The sequence below is a fragment of the Lissotriton helveticus genome, chromosome 11 (assembly GCF_964261635.1).
Source record: "Lissotriton helveticus chromosome 11, aLisHel1.1, whole genome shotgun sequence".
Taxonomy (NCBI): Eukaryota; Metazoa; Chordata; class Amphibia; order Caudata; family Salamandridae; genus Lissotriton; species Lissotriton helveticus.
Genome location: NC_136072.1, coordinates 730854969 through 730870707, shown reverse-complemented (window position 1 = coordinate 730870707; position 15739 = coordinate 730854969). Strand labels below are relative to the sequence as shown.

The 15739-nt window shown below is 50.5% G+C and overlaps 1 protein-coding gene across 1 annotated transcript in view; it reads right to left on the bottom strand.

The window, feature by feature from the left end:
* The window catches only part of PPP2R2A (protein phosphatase 2 regulatory subunit Balpha), a 511441-nt gene that overhangs the window by 201956 nt on the left and 293746 nt on the right, over positions 1 to 15739 (bottom strand). Inside the window, exon 6 of the mRNA XM_078666610.1 lies at positions 9695 to 9872. Coding sequence (XP_078522736.1) covers positions 9695 to 9872 — 178 coding nt within the window. The remainder of the gene's footprint in view (positions 1 to 9694; positions 9873 to 15739) is intronic.

Genomic DNA, 15739 nt, shown 5'->3' with positions numbered 1-15739 from the left:
TTTTCAACAAAATTCTTCAGAGCTTCTCCATTGTGCTTCCAGACCCAACGGCTGAAAACAGAATCTGAAGATTGTGACCACACACATCTGCGGCGCACACAAGGAAAGAACTAACCACCAGATGGTGGTCCACGTTGTGCATAGCTACAAAAATAGAAAATAAATAAAACAGGAATGTTTCCAAACCAAACCTAAATGGTGGAATAATGCACGGCATCTGTTCATGGCATGTACTGCTGTAGATTCACATACTTTGCATACTCCTGCCATCAGAATAGCACTCAATAAGTGACACAGACTAACTTTAGTCCTTCAACAGGCTAAACTTTGCACCTTTCTATTTGCACAGCGCTACGTGGCAGTATATCAATACCAGATCTTTGAGGTGACCCTGTGATTGAAACCACTACTGTAGGGGATGCATATGCAATTGCGCGTGGGGAACAATGGCAATAAAAGAGGTGGAATGAAATCCTGTAGAGTAACCATATGAAGGTGTTCTGTTAGAATGTAGTAGTTGAGAGGTCTGAGGTTTAAGATTTGTCTTAGTATAGGTCCTTTTTTTGGAATAAAAAAGGTTAGAGAATATACCCCTGTGCCTTGCTGTTGATGAGGGACTGATTGTATGGCACCTTTGAGAAGAAGAGCTTCGACTTCTTGTTTGAGGAGTGTTAAGTGATCCTGTGATAACCTGCGAGTGCGAGGTGGGATGTTTGGTGGCATGGTAATGATCTCCACACAGTAGACATGTTGGATAATGGCTAGTACCCACTGGTCTGTGGTGATGGACTCCCAGATCGGATAACAAATTGTAATCTCCCCCCGACAGACTGTGGTCAGGGGAAGGATTGGGCAGTCACTATTTTGCACTGGATGGTGCTCCACGTGCCGAAGCACCCCTGCCTATATTGTTACCACCTTTGAAGGAGCCTCTAAAATAGCCCTTATTGTAGGTGGATTGGCCTACTTTTAGCTGAAAAGTGGAGGCATCTGTGGTGGTCTATTTATATCCTCCCTTGAAGCCAGAGCGAAGAAAGGAACCTCTAGGTGTAGTAGTCTGTAAGGCCCCATAGCGCTAGGAGTATCTGTGTCCTTTTTCATTTTATCTAAGGTGGTGTCTACCTGTGGGCCAAAAAGATGATCTTTGTCAAGAGCATATTAAGAACTGTCTGTTGGACTTCTGGCTTAAAGTCAGAACATCTGAACCAAGCATGTCTCCTAAGCAGCATGTTGGTATTGATACCTCTAGCGGCTGTATCTGCTGCATCTAAGGGACACCTAATGACATTTTTGATGATGGCTTGACCTTTTGCAACAATTTATTGCCCTCTTCGACCATGATCCACAGGGAGATACTGTAGTAGCTCCTTCATCTCATCCCATTGGGCCCTATCATAATGAGCTAAAAGGGCATGGGAACTGGCAATGCGCGCCTGTGGTTAGCTGCCTGCGCTGCTACTCTTTTCCCAGCTGCGTCACTATGTTTCCTCTTACTCAGGAGGTGGCGTATCCCCAGTTGCGTGGCTAATAGCTCTTTTATGAGCAGTAGTGGCAACTATGGACTCTGGTGGGACCTGACTGAATATAAAGAAGAGGGGGGGTCTGATGGAGCCACTTTAAATTTTGTATCTACCCGTGGGGCAATAACTCTGGCACGTATGAACAAGTTACTTACCTTCGGTAACGATATATCTGTAAGAAACAGTAGTTAGTATTAGATTCCTTACCTTAGAATATCCCCAGGCGTCAGTCTGGATCCGGAAACTTTTGCGTAGCAGTACCCCTGCGCGTCGGTAGGCGTCGTCTGCAGGCGTCCCCTGCGGCTCCGCGTCGTCGGCGTCGTGCGCCGTGATGACGTCGCTGGAGTATATAGACGCCGCCTCCGCGCGCTGACGTCAGTTCTTTGCACACAGCTTTTCCGCGCCAGAACACGCAGAGCCATGTGAGAACCAACACTGGTGCCATTTGAAACTAGGGCCCTGAAAGGGATGTCCCTAACCCTAGGTATCAGTTCGCAGAACGGGGAGGATGGGCGGGGCGGTAAGGAATCTAATACTAACTACTGTTTCTTACAGATATATCGTTACCGAAGGTAAGTAACTTGTTCATCTGAAAGAAACAGGTTAGTATTAGATTCCTTACCTTAGAATAGATACCCCAGCAATACCAACCCCGGTGGTGGGTCTGCGAACCAATACAACCTACACCAGAAAGTCCTGGAGGACCGAACGGCCAAAGAAGCCATCCCTCCGGACTTGACTGTCCAGGCAGTAGTGCCTCGCAAAGGTGTGCAGCGAGGCCCACGTGGCCGCCTGGCAAATGTCCTGCAAAGGGACTCCCCGGCCCAGGGCAGTAGTAGCCGCCGTGGCCCGAGTGGAATGGGCCCTCAGCCCAACAGGAGGCTCCTTCCGAGCCAAAGAGTAGCATGCTTTGATGCACAGGACGACCCACCGAGAGATGGTCCGTTTCTGTACCGCCCTTCCCTTCTTCTCACCCACGTAGCCAACAAACAGTTGGTCATCCACCCGGAACTGGCGTGTGCGATCCATATAGAATGAAAGCGCACGTTTTGGGTCCAGACGATGGAGCCGCTCTTCATCCTTTGAAGGATGCGGAGGCGGGAAGAAGGAGGGCAAGGTGATGGACTGCCCAATGTGAAAAGCAGAGACTACCTTGGGCAGGAAAGAAGGTCTGGTCCGAAGAACCACCTTATCAGGATGAACAGACAAGAAAGGAGGTTGAACAGAAAGAGCCTGGAGCTCACTCACTCTCCTGGCAGAGGTGATGGCTACCAGGAAGGCCGTCTTTAAGGTGAGAAGACGGAGAGGACAGGAATGAAGGGGCTCAAAGGGAGCGCACATCAGGAAAGTCAAAACCAGGTTCAAGTCCCACTGAGGCATCACGAACGGAGCTGGAGGATACATGTGCGTGATGCCCTTTAAGAATCTTAACACAATAGGGGACTTGAACAAAGATGGCTGATCAGGTAGCCTCAAGAAGGCGGAAAGGGCAGAAAGATAGCCCTTGATAGTGCCCAGAGCAGAGCCCTGCTGGGCAAGGGAAAGGAGGAAGAGGAGAACCTCAGATAGAGGGGCAGAAAGGGGATCCACAGCCTTTGCTGTGCACCATGCCACAAATCTGTTCCACCGGCAGGCGTATACCGACTTTGTGGAGGGACGCCTGGCTGCCAGAATGACATCACAGACTTCAGGAGGCAAGTCAAATGGCCTCAACTGTCGCCGCTCAATCTCCACGCATGGAGGTGGAGACTGGACAGGTTCGGGTGGAGGACCGTCCCCTGCTGCTGCGACAGAAGGTCCTCCAGAAGGGGCAGGCGGATCGAGGGACCGACTGTCATGCTGAGTAGCTCGGGATACCAGTACCTTCGAGCCCAGTCCGGAGCCACAAGGATAACTTGGGCCCGGTCGCGCCTGATCTTCTTCAGCACTCTGGGCAGAAGTGGTATAGGCGGAAAGGCGTACAACAGACCGCAACTCCACTCGCGCCGAAAGGCGTCGCCGAGCGAGTGCCGTCTTGGAAACTCCAACGCGCAGAACTGATGACATTGCGCGTTCTCTTCTGTGGCGAATAGATCTAACCAAGGCTCTCCCCATTGCTGAAAGAGGCCTCTCGCCACATCCGAGTTCAGACGCCATTCGTGATCCACCGAGCACCGACGGCTGAGTTCGTCCGCCCTGGCGTTCAGAGAACCTGCCAGGTGTTGAACCGTCAGAGTCACGCCCTGACGTTCCAGCCATTGCCAGAGGCGCAGAGCCTCTTGGCAAAGGGTCCACGACCCCACACCGCCCTGTTTGTTGCAGTACCACATGGCGGTGGTGTTGTCCGTGAACACCTGCACTACACTCCCGTTGACAAAGGGGAGGAATGCCTTCAGTGCCAGGCGAATCGCCCGCAGCTCCAACATGTTGATATGGAGCCGGGACTCCGCCGGAGACCAGAGGCCTCTGATCTCCGCCTCTCCCAAGTGGCCACCCCAGCCTTGGAGGGACGCGTCCGTCACAACCACGTGCTCCGGCTGGGGAAGGGAGAGGGATCTGCCCCTGACCCAATCGCGGTCTGTAAGCCACCACTGCAACTGTCTCGCAGTGCCCTCCGAGATCAGGACATGGTCGGATAGGTTGCCCTGATGCTGGGCCCACTGAAACTTCAGGTCCCACTGCAGAGCCCGCATCCGCCATCTGGCGTGATGCACCAGAAGGATGCAGGAGGCCATCAGCCCCAGAAGCCGCAGCGTCAACCTGACCGAAACCCGGGATAACGGCTGAAAGATGGGAATCAGAGCCTGAATATCCCGGACCCGCCGTTCCGGGGGATAAACCCGAAACTGCGCCGAGTCGAGAACCGCTCCGATGAAAGGGAGCTTTTGAGAGGGACACAGGTGTGATTTCGGCACATTGATGGAAAACCCCAACTCGTGCAGGAGGTCTGCCGTCATCTGAAGGTGGTGGACGACTGTCTGGGGCGAGCCCGCCTTCAACAGCCAGTCGTCGAGGTAGGGGAAGACTGAAACCCCTAACCGGCGCAGATGAGCTGCGACCACCGCCATCACTTTCGTGAACACCCGTGGGGCGCTGGTAAGGCCGAATGGGAGCACGATAAACTGAAAATGCTCGTGGCCTACCGTGAACCGCAGGTAACGCCGGTGGGCCGGCAGGACGGGGATGTGAAAGTACGCATCCTGCAAGTCCAACGCTACCATCCAGTCGTGTGGGTCTAGAGCAGCCAAGACCTGAGCCAAAGTCAACATCTTGAACTTCTCCTTCCGGAGGAAGCCGTTGACGTTCCGTAGATCCAAGATAGGACGCAGGCCTCCCTTGTCCTTCTTGGGTACCAGAAAGTAGTGGGAGTAGCAACCACACCCTACTTCTGGCCCAGGAACGCGCTCGATGGCCCCCTTGGCCAAGAGGGCCGTAACTTCCTCCTGCAGAAGTGTCAAGTGGTCCCCCGACACACGGTGGTTCTGCGGTGGCATGGCTGGAGGAGTGGACTCGAAGGGGAGGGCATAGCCCCTTCGGACAAGCTGCAGCACCCACCTGTCCGATGTTATCGCGCGCCAGCGGGAGTGGTGATGGCGAACCCTGCCACCCACTGGCGTCACGTGAGCCCGAAAGCTCGGACTAGGAAGGCTTGGATGCCGCAGCGGAGGGAGGCGTGGACTGACCACGACGCTGGCCTCTACCGCCACCACGGCGGAAACCACGGGCGCCACCGCGCTGGGGAGCGCTCTGCGCCGCGTGGCTGGCAGCACGTGTGGGACCTCCTCTCCCTTGGCCACGAAAGGGCCGAAACGAACCCGTCTGCTGGCGCTGGGTCTGGGTCGAGAGACCCAAGGACTTGGCCGTGACCCTGGAGTCCTTGAAGCGCTCCAGCGCGTGGTCCGCTTTGTCACCAAATAGGCGACTGCCATCAAATGGCATGTCCATAAGCGTATTTTGGACGTCTGGTGAGAAGTTGGCAGATCTCAGCCAGGCATGGCGACGAATCGCCACCGTAGTGGACATGGCCCGTCCCAGTGAGTCCGTGGTGTCCAGACCACAACGGATCGAGTACCGCGCCGCATCCCGGCCTTCAACAAAGGCCCGGGTGAGCTTGTCCCGCACTTCCTGGGGGCATTGCGGCAAACACTCCTCGACCGTATCCCACAGGGAGTGGGTGTAGCGGCCCAAGAGGCACGCGGTGTTACAAGACCGCAGCCCAGCACTCAAAGAGGAAAACACTTTCTTTCCGAATTGGTCGTACCTCTTTGATTCCCGGTCGGGCGGAGCCGACGGAAATGCGGACTGCGAAGTGGAGGCCTGGATCACCAGACTCTCCGGGGAGGGATGGGTGGACAGGAAGGCAGGGTCGTCCGCGCAGGGACGGTGACGCCTGGCAACGTTCCGGTCAACCGGCGCACCAGAGGCGGGCCTGGACCAGGTGCCCAGAAGGACATCCGTCAGGGCCTCATTAAACGGCAGCAGAGGCTCCTGGGGGCATGACTGCGGTTTAAAAACTTCCGTCAGGATATTCGGTTTGACCTTCGCGACGGGGAGCTCAAGGTGTAAGGCCTTGGCAGCCCTCATCAGGACCACCGAATAGGCAGCACCCGCCTCGGACGCCACAGGGGACGGAGAGACAAACCCAGGGTTGGGCGACTCGTCCAGGCCACTGGCATCACCCAGATCACCTACCCAGTCCACATCGTACTGGCAGGCACGGGATAGAGGGTCCTCAGACCCCTCCCAACCCTCTCCATACTCCTCCTCGTCATACCCATATTCTGGGTCGACGATATAGACATCGGGGTCAACAGGCCCCATCGGCGTCGGGTCCGGCGTCGGCCGACGCCGGTCCGGCTCCGAGTCCGGAGTCGGGGAGGAAAGGGGGGTGGCGCCGCGCGGCGTCGGTGCCGGGGACCCGACGCCGGCCGGAGCCGACGGCGGAGTCGCTGCACCACGCGGGGGCGGTACCATGGGCTGGCCCACAGGAACCGACGCCGGAGAGGCCGGGAGACCAGCCGGCGACGAACCAGAGGGAACCAGCGGCGCCGGGGCCGGAGCCACCGGCGGCGCCGGGGCAGGAGCACCCGAACCGCTCGGGCCCCCAGACGGGACCGACGGGCCCGCAGGCGCCGAAGGCCCCGCCGGAGAAGACCCCGCCCTCATAGCAATGAGGAAGGCCTCGATCTCCTCACGCGACGCGCCTGCCCCAGGGACCGACAGGTGTGGGGCAGACGGCGTCGGCGACCCATGCGGGACCGCGGGGGTGGGGTCACCCGAGCCCCCGGCCGCAGCACGCGGGCGTCGGGGGGAGTCGGGGGTGCGATGGCGACGCCCCGACTTCTTGTGCTTACCTGACGAGCCGGAGGAATGGTGGCGACTCCCGGAGCGCCCATGGCGGCTCCGCGACCGCTCCCTCGACCGCTCCCTCGACCTCCGACCGGACCGGGACCGCTCTCGACGCGGGGCCGACAACCGGAGTTCGAGAAGCTTGCGGGACCGCTCCCGCCTAGCTTTTCCAGTCAAGGCCCGACAGTCGACGCAGGACTCCACGTCGTGGTCCGCGCCCAGACACCGGAGGCAGAGTCGATGGTGGTCGGTGACCGACATCATGCGGTCGCACTCGTCACAACTCTTGAAACCGGGCATCCTACCGGCACCGTAAAGAAGTTAACAAAAAACTTGGTCAAAAGACCGGAGTACTGCTCTTCGGATCTGCGCTAACTGGCGCGGAAAAAAGAAGAACTGACGTCAGCGCGCGGAGGCGGCGTCTATATACTCCAGCGACGTCATCACGGCGCACGACGCCGACGACGCGGAGCCGCAGGGGACGCCTGCAGACGACGCCTACCGACGCGCAGGGGTACTGCTACGCAAAAGTTTCCGGATCCAGACTGACGCCTGGGGATATTCTAAGGTAAGGAATCTAATACTAACCTGTTTCTTTCAGATATGCTCTTTTAAGGTGTCATCAGCGTAGCATCTTTGTGAGTGGGTGAGAGGCTATCAGACTCCTTGTGCAGCTGAACCTCATGGGAAGTCGCTGTTCTAGCAATGACTTGTTAGTAAGCACTAGCATCTTCACGGGGGGAGGGGCGGGATGAATAAAGATCTGGATCATTGGGTGTTATAGAATCTGTATCTTGTGTCCCACGGGTCCGGGTCCCCTAACAGCTCTTCCATTCCCCCATTGTTTGACCTAGATGACCCTGCAGGTGTAACATCAAAAGGGTGGTGATGTGGAGATGTAGGAGAAGGCGGGAACAGTGGAGGTGATGAGAAAGCCGGTGGAGGAGGAGAATGAGTAGGGCTGGTAGCCTGGTCCTTTGACCTGTATTTGAGAGGAACAGGAGCGTTCAATGCATCCTCAAAAGTTAATTGTCTCTTTGGTGGAGGAGAGGCCATTATTCGCTCAGTGCATTCTTGAATCTGGATTTTTCACTGTCTAACAACCATTGTTTCAAGGATAGGCTAGACCGGAGACAAGGGTAATGAGGAATTCTTTCAGGTTTTTGTCTCGGGCGATGTTGAAATAGAGGCTTTAGGAACGGAGTGTTTTTTGCTCAGCACCAAGGTAGATGTGGTCAGAGGGCAAGTTTGTTCCGAAGATTGGGTGGAGACAAAAGCATGCGCTTGATCAGAGGGACAAGGACCTAACTTTAGTGGAAATTTTCAGTTCAGGTCCCACATGGTTGGGCATCCATAGTGTCTTTTCGGATCTGACAATGCCCAAATGGCAGTACCGCGACTTCTAGTATTGGGAAGTGTGAAAATGTTAAAGGCTGCTTGGGTTTTGGAGCAGGGTCTGGGGTAATAGTACTCACGTGCTGCCTGGGAGGCAGGGTGTACTCTAACTGCGCCTCCACGTCGGAATTTTTTTTAACAGAGAAGCCCCTTGTTCTACCTCAGCAGCATGTTCTTAGGGCGTGCTCGGCCACGAAAATATCATGTGTCGACTTCACTTCGACAAGACATCTCCAACCAACAAGTCCTTTCATCCTGGAGAGTCTTTTCGAACGGAAAGACTTGCAGGCGTCATAGTCTGCCTCATGGCGATCGGGTGAGAGGCAAAAGTTGCACACTTAATGTCGATATTTGGAATGGCATTGCGGTCAAAATCGAAAAGGTGTTTGTTCCATCAGGAACTAATGTTCAGCTCCGACTGTGCAAGTGAGAGGGAAGGCACGAGATGGGCAGTGCCCCGAAGGACGGGTCGGTGCGTGAACAGAAGTTTTCTAGCGGCACAGAGATGAAAAGCACTATTGAGACAAACTATACCATCTAAGAGAGAATAGTACCGAAGATACACACTGAATGGAGTTAAACACGAAGGCTACTCACATGTCCGAAACAGACAGCGGAGAGAAAATAAACCGATAAAGTAGTCAATGCCGTTGCGAAGTATCACCGAGAATGAGTCACTCGATCTTGTGGCTCAAAAATCTTCTTAGAAGAAAAACTACTTGTTAAAATACAACACTACATGGCAGGAGTATGCAGAGCATGTGTATCTACAGCCATAGATGCCACCGAACCTTTTTTCTATAAATAAGTGAGGATACAGGAATTCAAGACAATCAATTGTAAATTGCAATGAGGAGAAACAGCAGTTAAAAACGGTCATTAGGTCACCTGCAATGAGAAAGTTTGCATCATAGCTCATTAAAATGCAAAGAAAAAACTATAAAATTGTACTCTTTGTTTGCATGTGATTGTACTAATAATCCATCCAATGTGGATAGCTATTTCTTTAACAATTGGTTCTAGACGTATTAGTACATCTAGATTTTAACCATGGCAAACTCTTCGAATATAGAATCAAAATATGACCAAACCCATGTATAAAAAATGTTTGTTCCTCTATCAGTTACACACAACATTTTGCCCAAGTGGCACAAACCCTAGACCAAACTGACGTATAGTTTGATAAATGTGCATGAGCTGAATTTCCTTTATCTTTAGACTATGCCAATTGCATAGGGTATGCACAATTTGAACATTTTAACTCATCAGTTTCACTACTCATACACTACTTTGCAAGTGGGAGACTTTGTTGTGATTATTCAGTAGGCCTATGTAATTCCAGAAAAGCACTGAAATACTGACATTGAACAGAAACAAAGAAAATCATTTTACAGAGTGATATATACATGCTGGTGATTTAAAATTCTTGGTTATTTCACTGAAAAGGATACTAAAACTTCTATCGGTAATCTCTAAATGCCACAGATTAATCCGCAAGTCATCTGCAGACAGATATGTTTCATAGTCGCTATTGACAGATATAGAGTTGATGTGATACGTGTGAGCATTAGCAAATATTCTTCGTGGGCTCGCTTCAACCATTAGATCCATAGGCCTCAACACGGGTACCTGTAAGATAATGGTGCATAAAATGTTCAACATAGAGCCAAACAAGGGACACAGATTAATCATAGTAAATTGCATAGACAAAAAATCCAAATTTTCTACTGTGTGTATGCTTTTGTTACTCTTAGCTGTATCAATGTGCAAGCCTTTTTGGATGTAATGCCCTTTATACTTTAATAGGGTTGTAGCTAGGCCAAAGTCTTAATTTAATTCTTGTTTGAATTACTTCTGTGACGTTCTTCTGTCTCAGAAACAGAGTTTGATAATATCACCATTTCCATTTGAGTGAGCACTTTTGTAGCATGCCTTGGAATATTTTCAATTGAAAACGTAAGGACTTTGTAATAAATGAAAGACTTGGTGAAAGGAAATGAAAGCTTTAAAATAAATATATAAAACTCTACCAGGACCATGGAACTATTTAAATTACCCAGACTGTCTCTTCCCCAAACAAGTACTATTAGGCAATACTGACCATTCTGAAGTCCCCTCTAGATTCAGGGTTTGTTTCCTAAAAAGTTAATTAATGTCAGAATTGCGTGAATCTAAACTTGGACATCAAACAATGGAGGACCTTACAACCCGACATGATTTAAGGCAAACACCTCTGTATTTATATTTTGTTGAAACAATTTTTTTTTACCTGAAGTACATTTCTTTATCTAATTAAAGAGACTATTGTGTTTCAGCCATGTAAGAGCACAATTATACAATTTGTCAATACAAAATGTAAGTATTTAATACAAATGCATATGCACACCTGAATTTCTTTAAACTCTTACCTCTTTAACTAACCAAGGTGTCAATCTATACGGATATGTATCTAGTGTGTTTAAAAGCGCATAAAAACTTCCAAAAGTTGACCAACTTTCTGTATTTTCCTGTTAAAAAAACATTAATACAAATAGGAAATCATGCTGCTTTGTGCTCAAATGAAAAAAAAAAAACCTTAAAACTAGATTTTTCACAGACTACACAATGGTAGTGGTACCCCACTGCCAAACAGGAAGGGTGCATGAGATACCAGTTCTCATTTGTGGATGTTGACGAAACATTTTATTAGGAGTAAGTAGTGCTCCTTGGGACCACTGCTTGCCTACTCCTAAGAAAAACAAATTGTGAAACTTACTTTTAAATGTATTTTTTTTTAATGCATCCAGTTTTCCTTCAAGGAGAATGGGCTGCATTTAATAAAAATGATTTGATCTTTGTGGACCTATAATCGGCATCTGACCTGGTCCACAGGGACAAACTGTGGTCCATTTTACTACCATCAGATGAAACGGCTCCATGAATGTAATTATGCCCAAATCAGGTACGGAAAAAATGGCAAGCTCACTGACCCTATTTCCATAGATAGAGGGGTACGACAAGGGTGCGTGTTGGCCCTGACCCTTTTCTGCTCATTTATTAACGGCCTAGTGGAGACCCAGATCTCTGGGAGGGACATGGATGCTCCTACGTTGGCGAACCTCAAGGTTCCCACCTTGATGTTCACAGATGACACCCTCTTACTATCTAAGTCCCCCTATGGGAATACAGAGGGCCCTAGATAGCTTTCATTCATTCTGCAAGAGTAGAGGTTCATAGAGACGGGAAACCACTAGAGAAAGTGACCATCTTTGAATATTTAGGATTAACACTTACTGAGAAAATGGAGTGCACAAATAAAGAAGGCTAGCCTAAAGTTTGTACAGGAACGGGTGGGGGGGGCCTTGTACGGGCAGAAATTTGGGGCCATCGGCCATCCGATCCCCTATGAAAGAATGAGAATTACTATGCCAGGCAACTCTTAGGTCTCCCCACAAGTACCACACTTACGCCACTTCAAATGGTTCTCAGGGTCGGCCCAATTGCAGAGGAAGTTGCCTTCAGACCCTTCCTACATTGGCGACGTCTTTGGAGTACCCCAGAATTAGTAGCTTTTAGAGAAGAGCCGAAGAATGTGTTAGATTTACAGGGAGCTAGTAAAATCCCATGGCTGGCGTATATCAAAAACTCTTTAAAAGCTATGGGCATGGGTGACCTATGGGTTAACGCTGAAGGAAGCTGCATGTCAATATCCAGAAAGACCCTGCGGATCTTTAGGGAATTTAAACAATCAGAGAAAGAGGAACCCCGCGACTGGCATATTGACTGCAACCTTCCTAGAGGTTAAAGAGCAATATAGGCTGGAACCTGCTCTTGATGTCATCCAGCCTCCCCTAGCTATAAAGCTTTATCTACAATTTAGGCACAGAGTACTTCCGCTTTGTGCCTTTATAAACAACTAGGGGGGCACTCTGACTCAGGGTTGTCCAGTCTGCAATAACATTTCGGAGACAGAACATGTACTATTTTTTTGCCCGACATACAAAAAGGCTAGACACCGATGGTTACTACAGATATGTAGAAACCTCTGAACAAATCACTTTGCGGAGGTGTAAGAAAGTGGCTCTGTATATACTGGACGTAAGGTACAGAGTCCACAGTCCCCAGACATTTGGCAGAGGCTAAAGTTAGATATAACCTTACTCTCTAAAGTGGTAGCTTGGTCGAGCAGTAAGGCAGTATCAGAGGACAGTGCAAAGCATTTGTTGTACACACTCAGTCAGCAATGGTCTCACACACTCAAGAACTGAACTCTAGGCCAATTGTTTGTATCAAAATATATAGTTTTATTTTTAGAACCAAAATGGTATCAAAATATACTTTCTCAGAATGAGTTACTTTAGTTAAACACTTTTCAAATAGGCAATAGACTTTTTAAGTACAGTAGTTACAGTTGTTGCAAGGGGCAACACAATTTCAAACAATGCAACATTGAGCTCAATGAGAATTTCTAGTTAAATGCAATTACTTTATGGGTTACTTTTCTAACCACAGGACTGGATCCTAGATTCAGTAATGAGACATCTCCTATAAACAGTTGGGTAAAAGCGTTTTGGTTACAGTAGTGATTTTTAGGGAATATTATTGTATTTTGAAAGTTGACACTTGGAAACTTTTTCACATAGAATCACCAATGTTATTCTATGTGAGGAAATTCACTTAGCAGGTAAGTAGTGTTATTGTTACTTTTTCTTACTCCGTGTTCGATCCTGGATCCAGCACTGGTGCACCTCCTGTAAACAATTGAAAGAATTTGTTTATGTCATACAGGCGATTTTTAACCAATATTTGTAAGTTCCAAAAATCAACACTTAGAAACGTTTTCAGTAAGAAGCAGGCAATGTTATCCTATGGAAGGAAATTCAAGTTACTGGTAAGTACGGTTAGAATAACTTTTCAGGGTCAGTGCTGGGCTCCAAGATCCAGCACTGGGATCTCTCCTGATAACAGGTGAGCAGAATTCGTTGTACGGCTGATTTTAGATTGATATTTAAAGTTTCAAATTTCCAAGTGAAACCAGTCAATGTTACCCTATGGAAGAAAAGTGAGGTATACGCTTTTGGGTAAGTACTCGACTGGCAGAGTTAAGGTTCTGAGCATAGACTCAGGGGTCTCCCAGGGTCAGGTAGGTACAGTTGGTACACGCACAGGGGCAGCCGGGGGCAGAGGTAGTTAGGCCAATGTTAGCCTATGGGCGGCAGGGGGCCTTTGGTTGGTGGCGGCTGGCAAGCAGGCCACGCGGCTGTGGGAGCTGGGCTCCTGGTCACTTGCTAAGCTCAAATGGGGAAGTAGATTAGGACAAAGGTTGCACTCCCAGGGGCACTTGGGCAGCTGGGTGCAGGGTGCTTTAGAGCGGTCGGGTGCTCAATGTTATTCAACTGGAGACTTGAAAGTTGAACAAAGTTGGGATCTTGGAGGATAGGTAGGCACCCAGGTGTTGGGCACAGGGGGCCGTGGGGCACCGGGGTGTCTTTTGGCGTCGGGAAATCTTACCTCTGCTGGTCCCGGTTGGAGGGGTCCCTTGTTGTGAGGCTGCAGGCGTCGTCTGGGTCGTCGAGGAGGGTCCTCGGGCACTGGATTGCAGGTCACAGTCGCCGGGGGGATGTCCTCAGGGTCTTTGTCCACTCAGGCACAGGCCGGGCTAGGCGGGTGTAGAGTGTGCTGCATTCGCGGTTCCTGGCTGGCACCAGTAGTGTTACTTTTTGGACCAGAGCCATTGCTCGTGGGAGTCCCAGTCTTGGTAGAGTCAAGGCAGTCAGGTCCTCCGGGGTTCTTGAGGTTGCTGACCACTGAATGCGCCAGAGTTTCGCAGGAGCAGGTTCAAGGATCAACAGGCCGGTAGGGCTGGGGCCAAGTCAGTTGGTGTCGTCCTCCTGTTAGCAGCTGCACGGCAGGTTTTCTTGTTTCTTGATGATCTTGCTTGTTTCAAATCGGGATCTGAGGAAGGAAGGTTCAGGATGCCCCTAAATACTAAAAGTAGGGGCGTTACAGGTAGGGTAAGGGCAGGAACCAATAGGTCCCTGTCCTGGGGTGAGCACACCCCCTATCGTGCTCCTCTCCTGTGGGAGGGGGCAGGAACCTATCTCTGATTGGGCAGGGCTCCCCATCCTCAAGCTGGCCGGAGCCCGGAGTTGTGCTTCACCTCCCCCACCCCCTCACCTGAGGGGTGGGGTGGGGTTGGCAGAGGCTGGCACACCCCCTTTCCTCACTTAGGGTTTCCCGCCTGTCTTCCCGCCAGAGTGGAGGTCAGAACCAGTGGGGACCAGTTGCTGAGTGGAGCAAGTGGCCTGGAGAAGCTCACAAAGGCGGCATGCCTTCGAAGCTTCCCCTGCCCATCCTGGGGGAGGAGACCCAGCACCTCGCCCAGGATGTGCATTGTTGCAGGCCCAGGAGAGCGGATGGAACTCTCCGTACATTTGCTTCTAAAGGGGTACATTAATAATACGTATTTATATTTCCCAGACTGTTGCCTTGCATCGCATCTGCGGCGAGAGGGGGAACGGCCAATTAAGACATAAGGATTAGTGCCGTCTACTTGCGATGAAGAGTGCGGTAGGACTGTCTGTACAGTGTTATTCTACAGCTAAATTGATGTATGTTGTATAGCGCAACACTTCTTGCAAGCTTTCTATTGAGCTGGGACATTGTGTAATAAGTATTAAGGGGCCCCTATGCTCCGATTAACTGTGCACATGTATCCCCTCCACGCACTGGTATCTCTCGTGTCTCCTGCAGTCTACGCAGTGTGCTTACAATTCCACTGCACATTATTACTACCGAAGTGGCAGCAACTTTCATTTAGGACAGTGGTTCCCAATCTGTGTGCCACGTAATGCTGGTGCGCCGTTGAAACTAGCCAGGGACGCCACAAAGCAAGCACACAGTTTGGGAACCACAGGCCGGTTCTAACTCAACAAATGCCACGGTGGATAACTTCGGGCAGCACAGGAACAGCTTATGCACTCACTGCCCCGACTGCCGGGGTACACTCCATCCTAGCATGGTGCTGCTCCGCGCTCCCCATCCTTGCCAGTGGGGGCGGGCAACACTCACCACCCTTCACACCGCAGCACGTCATTTGCACAGTCCTTTCCAATACAGGTTATTCAGACACATGGATGGATGGATGAAAAAAATTCTCCTCGTACACAACCTATCACCAGTTACATTCACAAACACACACTAGTACACAATTAAGCTTACACAGAAATTCTACACACATACACCGGCACACACTCTCAGACATACACAAAAACAAATACGCTCATATATACAAAAGCACACCCCCACAAATACACAAACACGTACCCAGACACACACTAATACATACACCTACCATCTACTACACACAGATATACCCAAACGTCCTCACACTAACACACACATACAGTGATACACAAGTAGAATGTACACTGCATCTGACAGGGCCATGTTAGCCGGGGCCTGAGCGGGGCAGATACAGTAAGGGTCGAGGTTGTTCTGTGTTTGACAGATTGAAG